General features: G+C 44.3%; 1 protein-coding gene across 1 annotated transcript in view; it reads left to right on the top strand.

Moving 5' to 3' along the window:
- The window catches only part of CUNH17orf75 (chromosome unknown C17orf75 homolog), a 57,522-nt gene that overhangs the window by 16,493 nt on the left and 17,822 nt on the right, over window positions 1-23,207 (top strand). The window contains exons 3-7 of the mRNA XM_088468574.1: window positions 9,438-9,563; window positions 11,439-11,579; window positions 16,714-16,771; window positions 19,445-19,564; window positions 21,395-21,459. Of these exons, the coding sequence (XP_088324700.1) occupies window positions 9,438-9,563; window positions 11,439-11,579; window positions 16,714-16,771; window positions 19,445-19,564; window positions 21,395-21,459 (510 nt within the window). The remainder of the gene's footprint in view (window positions 1-9,437; window positions 9,564-11,438; window positions 11,580-16,713; window positions 16,772-19,444; window positions 19,565-21,394; window positions 21,460-23,207) is intronic.

The following is a 23,207-nucleotide window of genomic DNA, read 5'->3' as shown; positions in this document are numbered from 1 at the left end:
AGCAAGTTCCTGAATATACCTAAAATTTAATGTACCCCGAGCAATCCTGGTGGGATCCAGTACGACTAAAACTTGAAAGCCAGTTGTCTCACTGATTAGCTGAGTGGCTTTATGCACGTCACCAGGTATCATATTTCTTTTGCCTCTGTGTTCATATTGTGTGTGAAGATATGGTGATGGTGTGTTTTTATGTATACCGAGCATTTCAACATGTGTGAGGGTCATAACTTCTGGGACTACTCTTCCCAGGTAACACAAACCTTCGGAACCCGGGGAGAGCCACTTATACGCTTTTCTTCCACATGTGAAATATACATTATCAGGGAGAACATAAGGAATGGTATGCATCATTATCATTAAGCACATTTCCCTTGCAAACAATCCTATTTCTGGGTCTTCCATCTGGTACATGCAAGTTTCTGGCTATATTATTTTAGCACAATAACCATTTGGCACCTTACCAATAATTTCTTTGGTGGAACTCAATGTATACCGATACCTAAAATGTTTCCCACCAGATTTAATTGAGCGTAACAGATCATGGTTTATGGACTCATTATCAGCTCTTTGTGAGAAGGTCATCGTCTGATTATTCCCCGTCACTTCCCAACTCCCGGGTTTATTGGGGTTGGTTATGTTTAAACACAAAAGTGATCTATCTACTTGGAATTGATAGAGTTTGAAATGAGGTGGTTTGGATGAGAGGAATTTTCCATTAAATGTTTTCCCTTTCCTTAATTCTAAAATGTCCGTGATATTCAGTGGAAATGGCACCAACCCTACGTTATGCTGTCCCTGTGGCACATGTGAACACACCCAGCAATCAGTTTGATTTAATACTTTGCCTACCATACTATGATAATCCTCTAAAGGATACCCACCCCAGTACGGGTTATATTTAGGTTGGCACCGTTGGATACAGTTCTCATCAACTAGGGACCCACAAAGCTCACAAATGCAGGAATCTTCAGACGATAAACCTCCACACCTTCCCCGAGTATCCGGAATGATGGCTCTCTTAACAATAACAGTACTAAGATTGGTCAGACATTCCCCTGATTGGCATTGCACTCCTCCTGACTCCACTCCATCAGCCATCAGCTCCCATTTCCTCGATCGGTCTCCCATCACAGAAACTGGATATTCCCGAACCGACCAAGATGGTGAACACTCTAAAAGAGAATATGAAAATGAACACAGCAGGCCCGTCCATTGTCTCAACAAGACCTGCAAGTTTCTTTTAGTTCAGGTATCTCGCTACAACCTTTTAAATCCTCCCGGAACAAGCTCGCGAGCGACAGGTCCACACTATCAGCCTTGTCTCCAACTTGTTTCTCCAACGGTTGATTGACCTTTTTGCAGTGAGTGAAATGGACCCAGGTATCTTTCTCGGCCACCTTCAAAGATGTAGTACTTGTCAGCAACACCTGGTACGGACCTTCCCACCGATCAGTCAAACAACCTGAACGCAAGAAATTTCTGATCACAACATATTCTCCTGGTTCAACATCATGACAGTTAGTTTCAGGCATATCATTAGACAACAATTTCAGTTTCTGCTGCTGTTGTTTTAACTGCTTACTCATTGATAAAAGATACTTTACAGTTACCTCGTTGTTACCCTGCAGGTCTTCCTGTGGACTTATAATCAAATGGGTTGTCTACCGAACAGTATTTCAAATGGGGACAGATTTAGAGGGGGTCTAGGAGTGGTCCTTATGCTATGTAGAACCAAAGGTAACGCTTCTGGCCATCCTAGTCCAGTCTCTGCCATGATTTTACTTAACTTATTTTTAATAGTTACGTTCATCCTCTCTACCTTGGCACTGGCTTGCGGTCGGTAGGGGGTGTGAAGTCGGCTATTAATACCCATCAGCTTACACATATTTTGAAAAACCACCTGTGAAATGAGTACCCCTGTCACTCTCAATGATTTTAGGGATACCGTACCTGCATACAAATTCCTGAGCTATTTTCTTGGCAGTAAACGCAGAAGTATTAGTGGCCGCTGGGTAGGCCTCAACCCAATTAGAAAATACATCTGTGCACACTAATACATACTTAAGCTTCCTGCAGGGTGGTAATTGGATGAAATCAATTTGTATCACCTGGAAAGGTCCATTAGTCGGTGGAATGTGGGACGGTTCGGTAGGGATCGCTTTCCCTATGTTCTTCCTCAAGCAGGTCAGACAGGACATTGCTATCTTTTCTGCTTGTGAAGAGAAACCTGGTGCACACCAGTATGCTCTCACCAACCTACACATACCTTGTTTTTCCAGATGAGTCAGACCGTGAGCTGCCTAAGCCAGGCTGGGGTAATATGCCTTGGGGGCTACTGGCTTACCTTGTCCGTCCCTCCAGAGCCCGGAGGACTCTTGCCCACATCCCATGGACTTCCAAATGGATCTTTCCTGAATTGAACACAAATTTTGCATCTCAATTAATTTCAGCATATCAATTGTTTGGAAAGATATAATTTGTTCAGTTGGAGAAAACATTTTTAACCCTGCTGCCCATTTTATTATTATTATTAGCATTTATTTATATGGCGCCACAAGTGTTCCGCAGTGCCTTACAATGTACAAAAACAAATTGTATACAAGTGACTTACAGAACAATACAATACAGGACATGGATAATATATATTGCTACATTAGTGACCATATCACCCAGATAAGCAACAGAGCATAAGCAACCAAGTGTTAGGTGCCCTAGTGGTGAGTAAGAAGTAAATGACACTATAGTAAGGAGAAGCACAAGAGGGTAGATGGCCCTGCTCGTGAGAGCTTACATTCTAAAAAGGTGGGGGAAGACAAACTGGGTTGACACAGATGGGGTAGATGGGGACGAATGAGCATGTAGCAAGGAGTTAGAATGATAGCTGGAAGGCTTTGATGAAGTAGTGGGTCTTGAGAGCCCGTTTGAAGGATTGCAAACAGGTGGAGAGTCTGATGCGGAGTGGGAGAGAGTTCCAGAGGTGGGGAGCAGTGCGGGCAAAATCTTGGAGGCGGGAGTGGGAGGAAGTAATCAGCTGGCATGAAAGGCGGCGTGCATTAGTTGAGCGAAGAGGGCGGAGAGGAGCGTCATTGCAGCTTCATTGGCTCTGTTGTTGCCCAATGACACCGGATCATCCTCACATGTATGGGCTTTACATTTAATTACTGCCACCGCTTTGGGCAGTTGGATTGCTTCTAAAAGATGTTTTATGTGTCGGGAATGTGCAACTGGTGTTCCTGCTGCTGTCATTAAATTTCTCAGACGCCATAGAGCCCCGAAATCGTGCACCACCCTGAACGCGTACCTCGAGTCAGTGTAAATGTTAGCAGATTTGCCTGCTGCTAGTTCACACGCTCTAGTTAGTGCTACTAACCTGGGCTGAGTGAGGAGGACCAAGAGGCTTAGCTTCTATGATGTCTGTGTCATTTACAACAGTATAAACCTGTACATAATTCACCTGTGTCTGTTTGTCTATGACAACTCCCATCCGTATAAAAAGTCACATCCACATTCTCCAAAGGTGTGTCATTTATGTCAGGTCTAGCAGTAAAGGTCTGTTTCAGATATGTCATACAATCGTGCTGCTGAACTCACCTCCCGCCAGCAACTCCTCTCCTTCCACCCTTTGTACATCATGTTGTACATATGGTAAATACGTTGCTGGATTCAGCGTGCTGCAACGTTTAACAGTGATGTTTGCGGGTGCGATTAGAGCTAGGTCCCATTTGGTAAACCTAGCTGAAGAGACGTGTCTGGTTTGAGCTGAGTTCAACAGAGCGGATACAGCATGGGGAGTGTAGACAATCATATCATGATTCAGTACTACGTCCTCACTTTTACTCACCAATAGAGCGGTAGCTGCTACACTTCTCAAACAAGTGGGGAGTGATCTTGCTACAGTGTCCAATTGGGCACTGTAGTATGCTACGGGCCTACTGGCATCACCATGTTTTTGTGTAAGGACACCTGCAGCACAACTATCGGCTTCCGTACAATATAAATCAAAAGGTTTTTCATAATCCGGTATTCCCAATGCAGGAGCTTTTGTCAGACTATCCTTAAGTTTAAGGAAAGCCTGCTCTGATTCCTCTGTGTGTATGACATGATCGGGCTTTGAGGAAGAGACTAATTCCTGTAAAGGCAAGGCCAAAATAGAAAAACCTGGGATCCACATTCTACAATATCCACATATTCCCAAGAAGGTACGAATTTGCTGTTGATTCTGCGGCAGTGTCATGTTTTGTATGGCCTGGATTCTATCATTTGTTAGATGTTGTAACCCCTGGGTTAGGCAGTGTCCCAAATATTTTACTCTGGATTGGCACGACTGTAGTTTGTCCTTAGCCACCTTGTGTCCTGTATGCGAGAGATGAAGTAACAAAAGTTTAGAATCATTCAAACATGACATAAACAAGTCAGAACATTGCAATAAATCGTCCACATATTGAATTAGAACAGATCCATTTGCAAGTTGAAAGGATTGTAAACAGTCGTGTAATGCCTGGGAAAAGATACTGGGGCTGTCTATGAAACCTTGGGGTAACAGTGTCCATGTATATTGTACACCTCTGTATATAAATGCGAATAGGTACTGACAGTCAGGGTGGAGAGGCACAGAGAAGAAAGCAGAACAGAGGTCAATGACAGTGAAATGGGTTGCATTTGGTGGGATCTGCATCAGGATGACAGCTGGATTTGGCACTACAGGGAATTGGCTTTCTACTACCTTATTAACACCTCTAAGATCTTGTACCAGCCTATAACCCCTCCCACCACTCTTCTTCACTGGAAAGATGGGACTGTTGGCTACACTAGCTGTACGAACTAAAATTCCCTGTTGCAATAATCGCTCAATTATTGGAAAAACCCCTAATTCTACCTCCTGTTTTAGTGAGTACTGGGGAATTTTTGGAGCTTGCCTACCGCTTTTTTAAATTTACCATTACAGGGCTTACGTTTGCCATTAATCCAGTGTCCTGTCCATCCTTAGTCCAAAGGGAATCTGGAATTTGGGACAACATTTCATCTACCTGAGATGGATTTTCATTTAAACTTGTAGAGTGATACATTATCCTTTGGGGAGTGTCCAATATATCCCGCACCTCGTGTGCAACTCTCTCTGGGGTATCTAAAAATACACCATCAGGGGTGCAATATATAACACATCCCATCTTACATAACAAGTCTCTGCCCAGCAGGTTAGCAGGAGCCGCATCAGCCAGAAGGAAAGAATGCCTGGTATGCAACGGCCCAATAGTAACCTCTGTGGACTTTGTTAAAGGATAATGTTCCACTTTACCTGTTACACCCATTGTTGGTACTGTCTCGTTGGTCACCTGTAAATTAACGGGAGATTTTATCACTGACCTGGTCGCCACTGTGGCTACAAGAAAAGGATATTCAGTACCAGCTACATCAACCATCATGACCGGTTCTTCCCTAGTACTTCCCGTTAACCTGACTATCTGTAGACTACAGGTATGACCTGACCCCTAGTGTTGGCTACCATTCTCCAATAAAGGATTTACTGCCACAATTGGAGCTGGTGCCTGCTGGACATTTGCTGGTCTCTGTGCATATCCCTTATGGGGATATCCAGGTCTTCCCTGATTTGTGGTTCCTACTCTTTTTACTGTATAGTTTCTACTTAAGTGTCCTGTTTGTTTACAATTAAAACATGTTCGTGGATCGGGTGAAGGCATGTGTTGTTGTGAGGTTTGAGCAGAGGGTAAAGGTGGTGGATATGGGTAAGGATAGGGAGGGTAAGGGTATTGTGGGGGATATGAAGTTTGTGAGTAGTATGGGACCTGTGGTTGTATCGGGTTAGTGGGATAGAGCTGTGTTTGTTGTTGCGTGGGGTTAGTGAGGGCATATACTTGTTCAGATGTAAGTGTGTGTGCAGGTGCAAGTGTGTCTGTTGGCTGTGATGTTACCGTCATTCCCTCCAGAGCTTGGATACTGACAGCCATTAGTTTTTCGCTCTGGGCTTCTCTCTTCTTTAAGATGTTTTTATCATGTTCGTTGGCGGATTCTATGAGGGTATCTATTGTGAGTCCCCGCCAGCTAGGCTGTGAGGTCTGAACCCGAGTCTTTAAATTCTCTTTCAGACCGTCCATTAGTACCATGACTATCATTCCCCTGTGGTGAGTGCTATCTTTAATATCTTCTATCCCAGTGTACTGGGTGATAGCCTGCAGAGCCCGATCGCAATAATCTTCTGCAGTTTCACTCTCTTTTTGCTTATTGGTGAAAATTTTATTCCAATTGAGTTACAATGCGGGAAATGTTACCTTGGTTTACTTGGTCTGTTAAGGGAACGTCACCATCCAATACACAATCCGTGATAAATTTTGTCACGTCGGTATTGCGGGGTAGACAGGCCCTTAACACCACACGCCAATCTTTATTGGTGGGCTCATGTGAACTACCCAAATTTCTCAAAAATCTTTGACATTTGGCTAGTTCCTTTTTGGGATCAGGGAAATCATTTATGATGGAATTTAGTTCTGCTCTTGTCCAGGGACAATGCATTACTACTTCCCTCATGGGCACTACACCGTTCGCATCTGCATTTCCATTTGGAACGGTTTATTGTCCGAATGGGATGCAGACCGGTAGCGCTGCTACTTTTTGACCTGGTTACCTGGCTGGGGGTTTAATCTGCTGCTGCTACGTATGGTATGAACAACTTCCTCTACGGGTGCAGAGGGTGTTAACACTTCCCTTGCTGTTACCGATGGAGATGGCGGCACCACTTGTGATTGTGGTGATGCAGCATTTATCATTTGCACAGCATGGGAAATGGCAGACATTCATCCACATCATAAACATTTTCCTTATGGTTGCTTAAGAGAGGGTACAAATTGCTTGTTACATTTTTATGGGTATTTTTGGTATCTGTACTTGCACCTCCATCCACATAAGGTAGGGGAGGTGAGCGTGAACTGCTGGCAATACTCTCCACAACGCTACTTTGCCACACGTGCGCGCCCGTATTGCAATTTAGCGTCACAGATGTATTCTCTGGCAATGTGCTCGCGACGCTAGTTTGCGACGCTTGCACATTTTTAAGCCACGCATCCCCTTCATGCTGCCACAGTTTTAAACATTCATAATATTTAACCTTTTTTTCTCGGGAGCGTTTCAGACTGATATGATCCCGGACATTATCTAATACATTTTTATCAAAACTACCAATTCTGGGAAACGGTCTAACACTCTTCATCGTCATTTTAAACCATACATCACAATACCTTATCGCATAAGTACCGTACTTAGTATGCATAATACGACGAGCCGATTCAATCGGCGCCTCCATTAGCAGCACATCATTGTCTAACATCTCTACTGTTTGTGCGGCTCCCATTCTGAGACAAAATCCTACGCTTTTCAATAAAGATTTAACCTGGTGAAAGACAATCAAGATACTTTCACTTACCTGTGGACGATTTAAGTCGGCGGCGCCCACACACCTGGATAAGATTTGAAAAAGGCAACTGCCACACCCGGATAAGATTTAGTAAGGCAACTTCCACACCTATGGAAGTTTGAATGTCGGCTACTTCCATGCACCTCTCTACAACAAAGACAACATGTACACCTGCTACTGTGTATAGAACGGTAAAGCTGCTTACCGAGCGACTAGCACTTAGCCCTTAAAGGTCATACGGTACCTCTAACTGTAGGGAACAAGTTACCCCTACCAACAAACACTCACTGTTACACACTTTTTCCTGCGCAGAAAAATACACGTTAACCCAGATATTGGTAATAATTGAAAAATGTAAACCACAACGGCTTTATTTAAACACGTGGCAGCACGACCGGAAGTACGTATGCGCTATTGTGCGACCAGTCGCATACACAATAATGCGACTACCACACAACCATATGACAACCTTTAGCTGCGTACACAAAAGTGTGTCTTTACTGTGCGCAAAACTGCAAATCAGCCGCGTACTCAATACTGCGGCACCCCTCTAAACGTTAGGTTCTATCAACAAAGGAAAATAAACTTTTTCCTCTCTTGTCCCTGGATTCTAGTCAGCTTCCTTGGCTCACATGGAAATGGATAGCGATCTTTCAGCACAAAGCAGTTGCAGGTAAACCCTGCATGTGGCCACTCCACCCTTTTGCTGAGATATCGATAGCCGTATGTACCGTGTGAGTAGGGAAGTGACTTCACTACGAGCCCCCAACTAACGATACTGGATCAGAACCTCTATACACACCTTCTAATATCCTGCCTATACCTTCTAATATCCTGCCTATACCTTCTAAGGATGACGCTAATTTGCGTACGCAGTCATACAGTAAATAAAGACTTAAGACCTGGAATCTGTGGCTCCAAAGCATAAGTATTATTCAAGTAAAAGTACAGTTCGGCGCAAAGGAATTATACAGACCCAAATACAGTATACATACGCAGCGCTTCCGGACCAGATGTTAGGCATCAACAAGAAACCCCTCGTCTATCAGCATTCAGCACGAAGACTAACAACCCAGCGTTTGAGCACACATATTTATACCCCCCAGGAATAGACAACACAATAGAGAAGTTTGTTGCTGATGCTATTGGTTCCCAAGGGGGATACATCTGTTACAGGGCATTTAACAGGCTGATTCAAATAGACACAACCCAGCCTCCAACAACTGAGGGTCTCTGGATTCCCGCCACATGCAACATCCTAACAGTTATTCATATCATATACATTTTGTTGCTTGGAGTCTCTGCGGTCCATAAGTCGAGAATGCATGATGCGATCTCCACACCGATAATACCAGAATTCTGTTGAAAGAGTACGCATCAGTACAAAACCAAACATGGCTTATTTAGCATGTATAAAACCTTAGTTACCAAATAATCTTTATTTCACAGCATTTACTAAGTGAACAAACTTAAATCTTATACCTTTAAAGCTTATGGAACCTTGTATGTGAATATGTAATGTGTGAGTATACAGGGTTTGATATAAAGACGCTAGTTAACTGGGGACAGATGCGTGCGCATTTAGCTACTAAACAGTGTTTTCATATAGGATCTTATGCATTCGCTAATATGCGACTAGTTAACAGCGCAATTGTGCGTATTACTGTGTGTATGAGAAATTATGAAAGATGCAATCGCATGGTGCTAATAGTAATCTCGCTATATGTGCTTAATTGTGAGTTTATCTAAAATGGCGCTTGGGCGGCCATTCGCAAAATGGCTTCTTGCAATTTAATTTCCAAGATGGCGTCTTGCGGCCAGTCGCAAGATGGCGTCGCCGCGATTCAATTTTAAACTGATCTTGTCTCAGCCAATTATCCGGCTTCGACAGCGTTTAACTATTTGGTGCCCAGATTCTCCTCTCCAGGCTGTACCCTGTGTCCCCAGGGAATTGAAGAAAGAGACTTAACAGGTAAGAAACATAAGTCTCTTTTTTTTTTTTTGTTTAAAGCCTGTCTTTGGTGGACACAAACCTGCCAGCTGAAGCAGAGCCAGAGCTCAAGAACTTTATTGCAAAGCGTTTATCCCGGGGAGCCATGTTTGAGGGGATGGGTAATTTGGCATCAGTGGAACTCAGGTAAGGCACAGCGATTGAGAAGTCTTGTTAGTGATTGCATGAATGAGATTTTGTGTTAGAGTTTGTGTAGTCTTCATTGTCACACTACATGAAAGAGCAGAAATAATGTTGTTATTATCCTGTATAACTAATAAAATAATCAACTGTTTTTTTGAGAGGTTACCAGTGTACTGATAGAATGTCCAGAACCAATTTGCAAATTTGAATTACTGCATTTATTACCAGTTATTTACATAATGCACACACATTCCAGCAGCACTTCACAGAAAAAATTCAGCCATACACATCAGTCCCTGCCCTAGTGGTGCTTACAATCTATTGGCCTGATTCAGCAGCGGATGGAATTGCAATGTTGCACACAAGCACCTTTGCAATTCTGTCCTTGCAAAAATGCAAACTGGGATCACCATTGCGACCACCGGTTGCGATGTTGGATGGCGCCGGCCAGCTGAGTAAACTTCAGCTACGCAGTCTGGCAGGCTTGCGAGACCAGAAATCTGTGTCCATGGACGCAGGTTGCAGCCTTGCCGCTCCCGGAAAATGGAAGCGACGCACAAGTTTCCGGAAACGCAGGCCGCCCTTGCACCGCCACATAAACGCCTCTGCTTGTCAATCGGGCACAGGCATACGGGGCCCGGCCTGCGATCACGCAGGACCTGTTCTGCACATGCGCAGAATGGTCCTGCGCACGCTTAGTTTCCGAAACGGGTCATTTCGCACGCGCAGATTCTTCTAACCACCCCCCATTTACCACCTCCAAACACTGACTGCCTGTCACTTACTTTATAAATGGTCCCTCTATAGTCGCAAAACAATTGCTGCGCGCATTAGCAAACAATCACTTGTTCTGCTTAAATATTGGCATTATGTCCGTCTCTACATCAGGCCCATAGAATGAAGAGTAAGAACAGAGGGCCTGATTCAGAGCCGGACGCTCTGATAAGAGCGCTCGCTCTGAATCAGGGCCCTCCTACCTCTTATTGGAGCGCGCTCCTGGCTGCTCGCATAGCTGTGGGTGACCACCCACAGCTTATGCGAGCTGCCAAAAAGATGGTCGCGATGGTCAAGACCATCGCGACCATTGGGCTTGTGACGAGACCCTGCAGTAGGGTCTCGCTGCCGCAAGCCCAGGAGTGCTTTTGGCTCTATCAGAGCCAAAAGCACTCCCACTGACATCACTAGTGATGTCAGTGGGGCCGGCCCCAGACGATAGGCGTACCCATGGGAACGCCTCCGTCTGGGCAGCAACACCCCGGCATGCCCACCAAAGGGGGCGTGCTGTCAATCAACATCGACAGCACGCCCCCTTTGGTGCGAGACCCATAGCGACGTCGTGCACATGTGCACTAGGACACCATCGGCCCACTTGCAAGCGCTCAGCGCTCGCAAGCGGGTCAGAATCAGACCCAGAATCCAGTATGCAGAAATGTGTCTCTGCCTGTGTATATTAGTAGAGCTTTTGGTCTGTTCATTCTGCTGAAGAGAATAAAGTTTTGTGAGAACATTAGTTTTAGGTGTATTAATGTCCTCCGCACAGTGGAGCTGATTCTGAGTTGGGAGCAAAGCAAGAAAAAAGGAAGTAAGTTTGCACCTTGTAAAACCATGTTTTGCTTCAGGTGGGACAGATTTAAAATGTGAAGGGAGAGATAGATTTGGGAGGGGCTTACCATATATATATATATATAAAATATGTGTGTGTATAATATACTTTTAATGTATCTCAAATCGCCACCACCAATAAGAAAAAAAAAAGTTAATATCCCACCAATAGGACTGGATTCGATCACCCAGAAATAGCAGGCTGAGACAGGTGCAGATTAAGTTTCACGAGAAATTCCAATCTCTGTTGTCTGTGTCACATCTGTCTATTTACAGTTACCTAGAATACACGCTGGGCTGCTACTATTGCCTGATAGAACAGGACAAGCTGTATCAAGCAAGTAACTCAGAAGCTGAACTCCCTACCGTGGAGTATATCGTATGCTTTCTTGGGGGTTCGGAGAAAGGACTGGATCTATATCCTTTGATTGTGGTATACGGGGTGCAATAATTATCTCATCATCTGTCTTAAAGGATAAAGATTGTTCAAAATATGTGGGAAAAAAATTATCTCTATCTATCTATCCCGATAAGCCATAACATTAAAACCTCTGGCAGATGAAGTGAAGAATATTGATTATTATGTAATTACAATGGTACCTGTCAAGGGGTGGTATCATAAGGCGTATTTATAATGGGTGCAGGGTGTGCAATGCACACGGGCCCTACACTGCACACCCTGCACCCAGATTATACTTGCCTTGTGCTGGCAAGCAGGTCCCTCCTCTTCAGTGGCTCCATCTCTCCAGTAAAATCTTCGGTTAGATGGAGACGCACATTGAAAGCAAAGACTCTGTCACTGTGCCAGAGCCTTTGCTCTTTTGTGCGCATATGCCATCTTCCCGAATATCACTGGGAAGATGGCGCCATGGAAGAGGAGGGTCCGCTGGCCGCCCGCACATGCCACAATGTAAGATGTGTGATTGAGAAGGGGGTGGGTGGCGCTGCACACGGGCCTCCTTGCATGTTTATACGTCCCTGGGTGGGATACATTAGGCGGCAAGTGAACACTCAGTTCTTAAAGTTGATATGTCGGAAGCAGGAAAAAGGGGCAAACATAAGGATCTGAGCGACTTTGACAAGGGCCAAATTGTGATGGCTGGACGACTTGGTCAGTGCGTCTCCAAAACGGCAGGTCTTGTGGGATGCTCCCAATATGCAATAGTTCGTACCTACCAAAAGTGGTCCAAGGTAGGACAACCGGCGACAAGGTACTGTACTCCCAGGGCTCATTGCTGCGCATAGGGAGAGAAGGCTAGCTCGTTTGATCCAATTCCACAGAAAAGTTACTGTAGCACAAATTGCTGAAAAAGTTAATGCTGGCTATGATAGAAAAGTGTCAGAACATACAGTGTATCTCTGCTTGCTGCGTATGGAGAAGTGTAGCTGCAGACTGGACAGAGTGTCATGCTGTAGACCGGTCAGAGTGCCATACCGACCAGACTGTCCATTGTCGAAAGCGCTTACAACGGACATCAACCATGGAGCAATGGAAGAAGGTGGCCAGGTCTGATGAATCACGTTTTCTTTTAAATTATGTGGACGTCCGGGTGCATGTGCATCGTTTACCTGGGAAGAGATGGCACCAGGATGCACTATTGGAAGAAGGAAATCTGGTAAAGCTCTGGGCAATATTCTGCTGGGAAACCTTGTTCCCTTGCATTCATGTTGATGTTACTTTGACACATAACACCTACCTAAACTTTGTTGCAGCCCAAGTACATCTCTTCATGGCAACTGTATTCCCTGATGGCAGTGGCCTCTTTCAGCAGGATAACGTACCCTGCCACACTGCAAAAAGTGTTCAAGAATGGTTTGGGGAACATGACAAAGAGTTCAAGGGGTTGACTTGGCTTCCAAATTCCCCAGATCTCAATCTGATCGAGCATCTGTAGGATGTTCTGGAAAAATAAGTCCAAGTCATGGATGCCCCACCTCGCAACTTACAGGATCTAAAGGATCTACTTCTAATATATTGGTGCCAGATACCACAGGACACCTTCAGATGTATTCTAGAGTCCATTCCTCGATGGGTCAGAGCTGTTTTGGCGGCATGAGTGGGACCTACACCATATTATGTTTAATGTTATGGTTGTTCTGAATATGTGTGTATTTATTACATATATATTCTAGCAATTGGACTCCTTTGGCAGACGATGTAATCACTTTCTCAATGCTGCCAGGAGCTGGTGCAAAGTGCAGGTGCCATTGAGGAGCCAGATCCATGCTGCCAGTGGGCTTGAGAGCAAGGCTCCTGGAAAGGGTGGCTACGCCTTGGGGCCGTGCAAAATACTGGCCAGTTCCTGCATGCGTTTTCGGTCACTGTCTTCCGGACTTCATGTTGTGAGTATGGACCTTCTGGTGGATGGGGGGCTTGAATGGGGTGAGCGATAAGTGTGACTTTCTCCATCGGCAGAGTGTGCGTGTGTACTTGAGGTTGTTGGATTTGAGCAGCCAGTTCAGGACCTTTTATGGCGGAGGAGGAGCTAGATCTTAACGCATCCACCGCACAGCTACAGGAATCAGTCCAATGCTATCAGTAATGCATAACTTTATACGTCTGTATAAATTTCATACTGCAAGGAAAAATATTTTTGAATTTACCTCATATTGTGATTCTGCTACCTACAGTATTTATTTTGATTTTGCACTGAATGAATCTTCCTCGTGTCATATGTACACTTGGAAGATTTGTTATAATTGATTAATATTTCAGAAGAGTAATTTACCCTGGAAGTGTGGAAAATTGTCATAAGATTCTGGATATACATCTTAGTGTAAATTAAACATATGTACATGCTATTGTTCCAGGAATGGGATAGGTTCAAATCCCGACAGCGGCTGGCCGAAGGGAGGAAATCCCGACAGTGGAGGTAAGTACAGCTAACACTCCCTCTCCCCACCCCCTAACCCTCCTTTAGGGGTGCCTAACCCTAACCTCCCCCCAGTAGTGCCTATACCTAATCCCCCCTCCCCGCACCCTAAACCTAACCCTCCCGGGGGCGCCCATACTTACCTCGTTCGGGCCTGCGTCGTTCTGTATTCTGGCGTCGGGATTATGACCGGTATCTTGACTCCTGTCTTAAATCCCTAGCCGCCATTCCGGCGTCGGGATTGTGACCAGCAGCCTTGCAGCCGCCGGTCACTTAACTACATCCCATTGTTCCATATGGTGTCGAATTTTGTGGATTTTACTACATGTCACTAGGACAATGTTATATTTGTACACGTGCTTCCAGTGCATGTGATTTCTTACTATATTTTACAAATTATTAACAGTGTTAAGATGAAAACATAGTTTTGTCCATATTGACACTGCTATATTATATAGAAGCCTATCCAGAGACATAACTATTTTATAATAGACACCATTTGGTAGCTCAAATACACCTTTATCTGTCAGTTATTTCATATATTTTTGTTGGAGGAGACCCTGTAGGTCATAGTTTTGGGAGGGATCTCTTGTCCCTTTACCAATGACCAAGGACTTTGTTCTTTATTTTATTAGATACCTAATAAAAGTTATATTTCAAAATTACAATTATTACATAAGTGTGCCCACAGTAAGAGTTTTTTAATTCTGCTTTTGCTCCCTTCCAAAAAAACAAAACACAAAACCCTGTTATTTCAGTTATTATAAAACCCTGGAGAGCACCACTAACCTAGTGATCACCGTGATTAACACTAATATCATATGCACATCACTGGTATACCTACAATATCACATTCTTGAAATTGCCTAGTCTGGTGCAGGATCGCTTTTTCTTTCTTTGCCCCCTGCATTCTCAGCGAAGCTTTTGAATCGCACATTGTGGCACTTCAGGTTGTTTGGTTTTTTAGTTTTTTTTTAAGTCATTGGCATTTTGTGTCCAGTTACCATTTGTGCAATATCTACTGGCATCTGAGATACTTTGTACTCTGATGGATTTAAATTACTTTTCAATTTCTGCATTGCAGTCACTCAGCATTTGCAAAATGGGCCTGAGGAGATTTGTCATATTTGATCTCCTGCACATTATTTATTGATTGATATATACCCAGTATGTAATTGTCAGCAGACATCTGATCAGATAGGGCATTCTGGCTGATCTGGAACTCTTCCTTAAATAGGAGCTGAGCTGGTGTTCAGGGGTTGACATGCTATACTTTCTCCCTCTGTGGCACCGTTTTTCAATTCAGTTTTACCCTTCACCTTCTGCCTCTGCTTTGCTGACATCGATCACTGATCAGTGAAGGGAACAATATTTTATTTATTACCAGCGCTTTACTTGGCCATTCACATCAGTCAGTGCCCCAGTAGAACTTACAATCTATATTCCCTACCTCATGTACGCACACACACATACACACTAGGGTTCATTTTTGTTGGGAGTCAATTAACTTACCAGTATATTTTTGGAGTGTGGGAGAAAACCCACGCAAGCACAGGGAGAATATACAAACTCCACACAGTTAGGGCCGTAATGGGAATTGAACCCATGGCCTCAGTGCTGTGAGGCAGTAATGCTAACCATTACAGCATCTGTGCTGCCCGCAACATGAGCATGAATTAGTGGTGAGCAAGCCAGTGTTCCAGGTCTAAATCACAGTCTAAACCAAACCTTCTCCGTTACAGGTCCTACAACATCTATGTCCAAGCCACAATCTACTTACTTTTAGAATATATACTTCTATGCCTTGGAGAATAAGGTATCTTGCTTATATTACAGTGAAAGTGTTACTAGTGGCTGCATAATTAAGAGAGAAGGTTGAATCTTTTTTTAATATTTTGACATGATGATAGTAGATGACTTATGTTTTATTCATCAACAAAAATGTATAATACTGAGTTCACACAAATTGGACACTTTCTTTCTCTTCATTCTCAAACTCTGCATAACCTGACCATCTCTGAGACTCTACATCAGGACAACACTCTATGCAAGGGTGTGACCTTCTCCTAGAATCACTTTTAGCCTACCCAAAGTCACCACAAGCAGGAAGAGGATAGGGACCTCGCCCCACTCCCTGATAAGGAGGCATGGGATAACGTGACAGAGGGAATTGCAAAAAGTTCTATATCTGCTAGAATCATGGGGACTTTCTGTAAGATTAATTTCAGATGTATTATACATCATAGAAGCTGCATAGGATGTATCCTAGTGCAGATCCCATATGTTAGCGCAACTGTGGCATCATGGGAACCCTGCACCATATATGGCGGTCCCCTCCAATAATCGTTCCATTCTGGGACATATTATATGCTGGCAGCACTCATTTGGAATGACCCATGGATCTTTATCCTTTAAATTTATCAAGAGTTTCAGGGGTATTCTAAAGATCCACCGATTCCTTTACATGTTTTACCCCTACCGAGACCTATTGTCCTTACTGCTATATGTCTAGCATTCAATCGTAGTAGTATCCACTTAATCAGTGTATTGATTTTCAATTGTTTTCTAACTACCCCTGTACCACTACAAAACTGCTATGTACAGTACATCCAATGGTGGTGCTGTTTCCATGAAACACTTCCCCTGCATTTCCTCTCTTTGCTTCCTTAAGACTTTACCTTCAGAATGGAGCTGGACCAACATGTAAAAGGCCTGAAGACCAAACTGAAGCCTCAGGTAAGATAATGGTGCTGGAGTGTCAAAATCTATTCTCCAGTAGCTCCTTTTCCAGTGTTACGTATAATATCTGTATCTGAATATTGTTCCCCAAATCAGCCAGTTCCGGTTTTAGTGTTAAATGTATTGGGAAATTCAGCAAACATTCTAAGCCTAAAATACAGTATGTCCTAAAGATCGTTTGGACCTTCTAAACAGAACTGTCTGTTTCTACTTCCCTATGCTGCCGCGTTTTACAAGTGCTGCACAGGTCCCTAGCACCTGTGCAGGCCTCTTTTTTTTTTTTTTTTTTTTTTTTTTTTTTTAAAGCATAAATATACAAAATAAATTTAGAAAAAAAACATGTGCCTGCATCCCAAATTGTTAACCAGCCCAAAGCTTTTAAGCCTAAGATGTTATTGTAAAAATTGTGCGGACACAGAGAGTAGATCCCCCTTGAAATTCCCATTATCGTCAAAAGGCTTTACAAGCCAGGTCTGGTGGCTCTAAAGTAAAGGAAGACCCAGCGTGGGGACCTCTGCCATAGTGCCAACCAGCCCTAGGCCAGTCAGCTGAAATCCGTCGGAAGGTTGGCCATGCAAAAAAAGTATCCCTTCCATTCCCAGGGTTATTTCTCACATATCCTAATATTCTTACTGGTGCACTACAGGTCCCAGCTAGCCATGTTATTCCCAGTATTAACGGTTGCCAGGGCATGCTGGCTCTTAAAGTACCACAAGTGTCAGCATGCCCTGGAAAACAGGCCCCTGTAGTGCACCTGTAAATAAAATATTACAATAAATATAGTTCACATACATCCAAATGTCAAATAATTAATGTTTAAGGTCCATAGTAGGCATCCTCAAACCTGACTACAGAACATGTAACATGACGCACTACGTGTCCCATAATGAGCCCGTTGCAAATGACAGGTTACTAGCAGACACTGCCTTTTGAAATTAATAGGAGGGCTCTGATTGGTCAGTGCATGTCAGCACTTATGGTCTGTGTCCCTCTGGGATTTCAAACCCACTGCTTAGGAATTTCACCCTGTAATGTCCACATTTCTTATTCGCTATATCCGAGAACTCCAGTTGTAGAGTTACATATAATGTCCACATTTATTTATTTCCTATTCCAGCTTGTTCCAGTTATGGAGTTGCATGCAACATTCACATCTGATTATTATTCCCCATCTCATCCAGCTCCATTTCTAGTTACATGTACCGTTCACATCTGATTATATTGTCCCATCTCAGCCAACTATGGTTTAAGGGTTATATGTAATGTCCCCAGCTATGATTCTATATTTTAGCCAGCTACTTTTATAGAGCTACATGTTCTATTCACATCTGATTATTGGAATGGGATTGTAATGCCGGCAGCTGTTTAGCCGCCGGTTCAAATCCGGACAACGTGAGCCCGAATCGATGAAATGCAGACAGCGGAGGTAAGTACAGCTAACCCTTCCCTCTCCCCCACTAACCCTCCCTTAGGGGTGCCTAACCCTAACCTCCCCCCGGGGGTGCCTAACCCTAGCCCCCTTTCCCCTAGCCTACCTAATCCTCCCGGGTGGGTGCCTAACCCTAAGTCCCCCCCTTAACCTCACCCTCCCCCCTGCCGCGTGGCTAAGAAGACGCGCGTCCCGGACTTACCTCATTCGGGCCCGTGTCGTTCTGTATTCCGGCGTCGGGATTATGATGGGCGTCAGCATCTCGACGCCTATCATACATCCCTAGCCTTGCGTCCGCCGGTCACTTAACTACATCCCCTGATTATTATTGGCCATCTCAGCCAACTTTGTCAGGGCTGTAACAAGGGGTTTGTGCCCGCTGCTGCCACACAGGGAGCAAGGCTGACGATGCGGAATTGTCACATCCCCGACAGCAACCCACCACTCTGTTCTACCTTGCTGCAAGGAAAGCTGCAGCCACCTTCCTACTCTTCTGCTGTTTCCCAGGCACGTCATAACCTCAAATACGGAGGGGGGAGCACTGAACTAGAATTATATGTATCACCTGCTTCCGATTATTTTTCCTTATTTCAGCCAGCTCTGAGGGCCTGATTCAGAGCCGGACGCTATTTGCGCTCGCTCGTTCAGAAAAAGGGGCCGGCTATTTAAATTGAGCGCTCGCTCTTTGCGGTCTGTTGACGCCTCTATGTCAGAGCGAGCGAACGAAATATGCGCTCGCTATTTTGTAAAGACGCCCCCTGGCCGCTCGCATCCTACGTCATCTCCGCTATTTGATTAATCGAGTACATCGAAAGGCATCTGAACTGCTCGCAGTGCTTGTGGTTGGATTTTCCTACGGCAATCATGCAAACAGTTCAGGCTAAGAAACAACCAAGTGACGTGGTCGATGACGCTGCTTTGTTAATTATGCACACCCTTAAAACGCCCGTTTTGACCTTTTGGCACACCTGCGTTCGGATCACCACTCCCCGTTTTCAAGCACCTTCCCCTGTTACCACCACAAACGCCTCATCCTGTCACTCAAATTAGCAGGCATTCGCTATTTTGCGAGCACACAATTTCCGACCGCAATGACTGGTTCACGCATGCGTATTACAACCCATACGCATGCGCAGTTGTGCGAACATCGCTCGGAGCGAACGAGCGGCCGCTTACGAGCGGCTCTGAATCAGGCCCTGAGTCCGGTGCAATTCACATTTGAATATTTATTCTCCATATAGATGAGTAACCTGGAGTCTGACATCAGACCTTATCTGAGCAGTTGGTTTGAAGACTCGGTGTTACCAATCCACAGAGTGGTGAATCTGTTCCAGGAGAAATTAGCTTATTTGTTACATGCGGTAAGATGCATATTCTTATTTTAAAGTATTAAGTGATCACTAAACCCCACAAATGTTTTATTATAGAAGAGAGTTGTTATTAACAGGTACATACTTCTATGAAAAAGTTAAGTTAGAATAGATTTGAGATGATTACAGGATAGCATTTTTCTGCATTATTATTATCATTTATTTATATGGCGCCACAAATGTTCCGCAGTGCCTTACAAAGTACATAAACAAGTTGTAGACAAGCGACTTACAGAATATACTACAGGACCAGGACATGGATAATATATATTGCTACATTAGTGACCATAACACCCAGATAAGCAACAGAGCATAAGCAACCAAGTGTTAGGTGCCCTAGTGGGGAGTAAGAAGTAGATGAAACTAAAGTAGGGAGAAGCACAAGAGGGTAGAGGGCCCTGCTTGTAAGAGCAATAATGAACCATAATGTGCGGTCAGGTGAAGCAAAGAACCATAATGTGCGGTCAGGTGAAGCAAAGCGTTTCCTGTCATACTTGGATATACTCCAGAGTTTTGACTATAAAAATTATCAGAAAAATGTAAAGAAATTATTAAATATCTTCTTTGTGTTATTCTAATCATTTTTATAGTCAAAACTGTGCAGTAAAAAGTGTATGGCAGGTGAGGCACTGCCTCCCATGTCTACTTTTTCCGCACATCCCTGATCAAAACACACCAAATTTCCAGCACTATATACTGCTGCACCTTTGTATAATGCCCACATGAACCTCTGGTTCATATACAGTATGTATCTGTAAATCTGACTCTGATACTAGCCAGTGCCTCCCCAGCAATTTACCTCACCGCACGTCACTGGTATGAACTGTAGACGTCCTGCCAGTAAAGTACACCACAGATATTTTTTAAGTACAGAAAACCGTAGCCCATCACGTATAAAGTATTCGTGAAATTGTATTCTATATTTAGTTGTCTTAGGCTGGGTCCGCACTTGGGCGATATCGGCATGATATGTTGTTTTCAGGCAAATTGGAACACTTATTTTGTGCATCGCACAGTGTGTACCCACAATTGCCCACTCCCGCGATGTCTTCTGGTTGGCTGTGCAACACGGTCAATCGGAAGATATTGTGTATGATGTTATGCTGCTAAATGCAGCATGTCATTGTACATCGCACCGTCGTTTCACTGCATCGTACAGTGGCCCTGATTCAGAGCCGGACACTCTGACAGAGCGCTCACTTTGAATCAGGGCCGGCCTTCTTGTTTTTAGAGCGGCCTCCCGGCCGTTCGCATAGCTGTGGGTGACCACCCACAGCTATAGCGAGTGGCCAGGAAGATGGTCGCGATGGTCAAGACCATCGCGACCATCGGGCTTGCGACGTGACCCTTGTGGTAGGGTCTCGTTGCCGCAAGCCCCAGAGAGATTTCAGCTCTCACAGAGCCGAAATCTCTCTCACTGACATCACTCGTGATGTCAGTGGGGCCGCCCCCAAACGGAGGCGTTCACATGGGAATGCCTCCGTTTGGGCAGCCACTCCCCCGGCCCGTCCACCAAAGGGGGCGTGCTGTCACTCAACATCGACAGCACGCCCCCTTTGGTACGAGACCCGGAGCGACGGTTTGCCCGTCGCTTTCCGGGTCTCGCGCATGCGCACGACGGAGCCGGCTCAGTCATGTGCACTGGGCCACCATCGACCCGCTTGCGACCGGGTCTGAATCAAGCCCAGTGTGTACATATGGTGCTATATGTCGGCCTGTGAATCTGCCGGGAACACATCGTTCTATTCTGCACCCAGCCTTATAGTATAGCTGAGTGTGTGCATATTATACACTTACAATTTGCTCTCTATCTATGTCCAGGCTCTGAGCTACACTACTGTGGAAATTATAAATTCTGATGAGAGAACTCGGAATGACATCAACAGGTAAACACTTGTCATGTGACATAAAGGACATGGTAATGGTACTTACCCTCTCCTGGAACTGTTCCTTGTGGGTTTTCATAGTTATATGTAACATCATTAAGGAATAGTTATTGAATTTGCTCTTGCATTAGGATACTATTTGCCAGGAAGACATTTTAAAAGACAAACTAAATTATTTATCTGAGCACCAGTCCAGAGTGTAACTGTTCAGGGATACAGACCCAGCACTTTCTCTTAGTTGCACCTCGTGAAAACAGCAAATGACCACTTGAGATATTGCTGACATATGGCATGGTTCTGTCTCTGAGTCCCAGACTCTGCTGGCCTGTGGCCTTACATCAGGGTCTAAAGTTTCTGCTGGCCTGTGGCCTTACATCAGGGTCTAAAGTTTCTGCTGGCCTGCGGCCTTACATCAGGGTCTAAAGTTTCTGCTGGCCTGCGGCCTTACATCAGGGTCTAAAGTTTCTGCTGGCCTGCGGCCTTACATCAGGGTCTAAAGTTTCTGCTGGCCTGTGGCCTTACATCAGGGTCTAAAGTTTCTGCTGGCCTGTGGCCTTACATCAGGGTCTAAAGTTTCTGCTGGCCTGCGGCCTTACATCAGGGACTAAAGTTTCTGCTGGCCTGTGGCCTTACATCAGGGTCTAAAGTTTCTGCTGGCCTGTGGCCTTACATCAGGGTCTAAAGTTTCTGCTGGCCTGCGGCCTTACATCAGGGACTAAAGTTTCTGCTGGCCTGTGGCCTTACATCAGGGTCTAAAGTTTCTGCTGGCCTGTGGCCTTACATCAGGCTCTAAATTTTCTGCTGGCCTGCGGCCTTACATCAGGGACTAAAGTTTCTGCTGGCCTGTGGCGCACCATTAGGATGCAAAGGTTTTACTGGCCTGTGGCCCTAGATTAGGGTCACATGGTTTGGTCGGCTTGTGGCCACCAAGTTTTCATGGCACTCTTGATAAAATCTGAATGTCGTGACAACATGTATCATATAAAGAAATCTTTATATGATGCATGTTGTCATGACATTCAATTTAATCAGGTAAGCGAAGCGCCAGAGGTTTTCTTTTTCTTTTACTATTTTAAGGAAAGGTGAATCCCTACACACCTCACGGCTAGCATCTCTTATAGACCTTAGAGGTTTAGCGCAGTCATTACCCATTTGTTTTTATACTCTTGATAAAATTCCTCTGTTGAAACCACAATATTAGATATGTGGAGATATGTGATAGAACCAAGGCAATACAAGAGTTTGATTTGCATATCCTCTTTAATGTGAAATAGTGCCTGCTGTTATACATTGCGATGATGGTGAGCAGAACTCTCTTTTTACATGAAAGAGCATGTACCACAATATTTCTCAGCAAGCTGCAATCTTGCACATTGATAAGTTTTTCGATTAGCATTTGTGTGAACACTTTCTGTTGCTATACATTGAAGATTCACACATAAAAAAACATTCAGCTCTACACTTGAATATTAGCTGCACTGTTGCCAGTAAGATAAAATGCTGCTCTGGCAAATATATCATCTTTTTCTAAAAAAACTTGTTGCTATATGTGGAGACTCACTCTGCCTGTGTCAATGCTCTATTTTTAATACAAATGATCTGAAAAGTCGATACCTCTTCTCCTGTGGAGTCTGGTGGGACTGTTCAATTAAAAGTCATTTAATTGAGCAGAAATATTCATGTACCGTACTGTTTTATTCATCTGTGACCTTTAGTAACAGCGTAACTGGAACTATATCGTCCCTGAT

The sequence above is a fragment of the Taudactylus pleione genome, unplaced genomic scaffold, assembly GCF_031769625.1.
Source record: "Taudactylus pleione unplaced genomic scaffold, aTauple2 ptg000012l, whole genome shotgun sequence".
NCBI classification, from domain to species: Eukaryota; Metazoa; Chordata; class Amphibia; order Anura; family Myobatrachidae; genus Taudactylus; species Taudactylus pleione.
The sequence above is the reverse complement of the archived record's forward strand: the minus strand, read 5'-3'. Positions and strand labels throughout refer to the sequence as shown.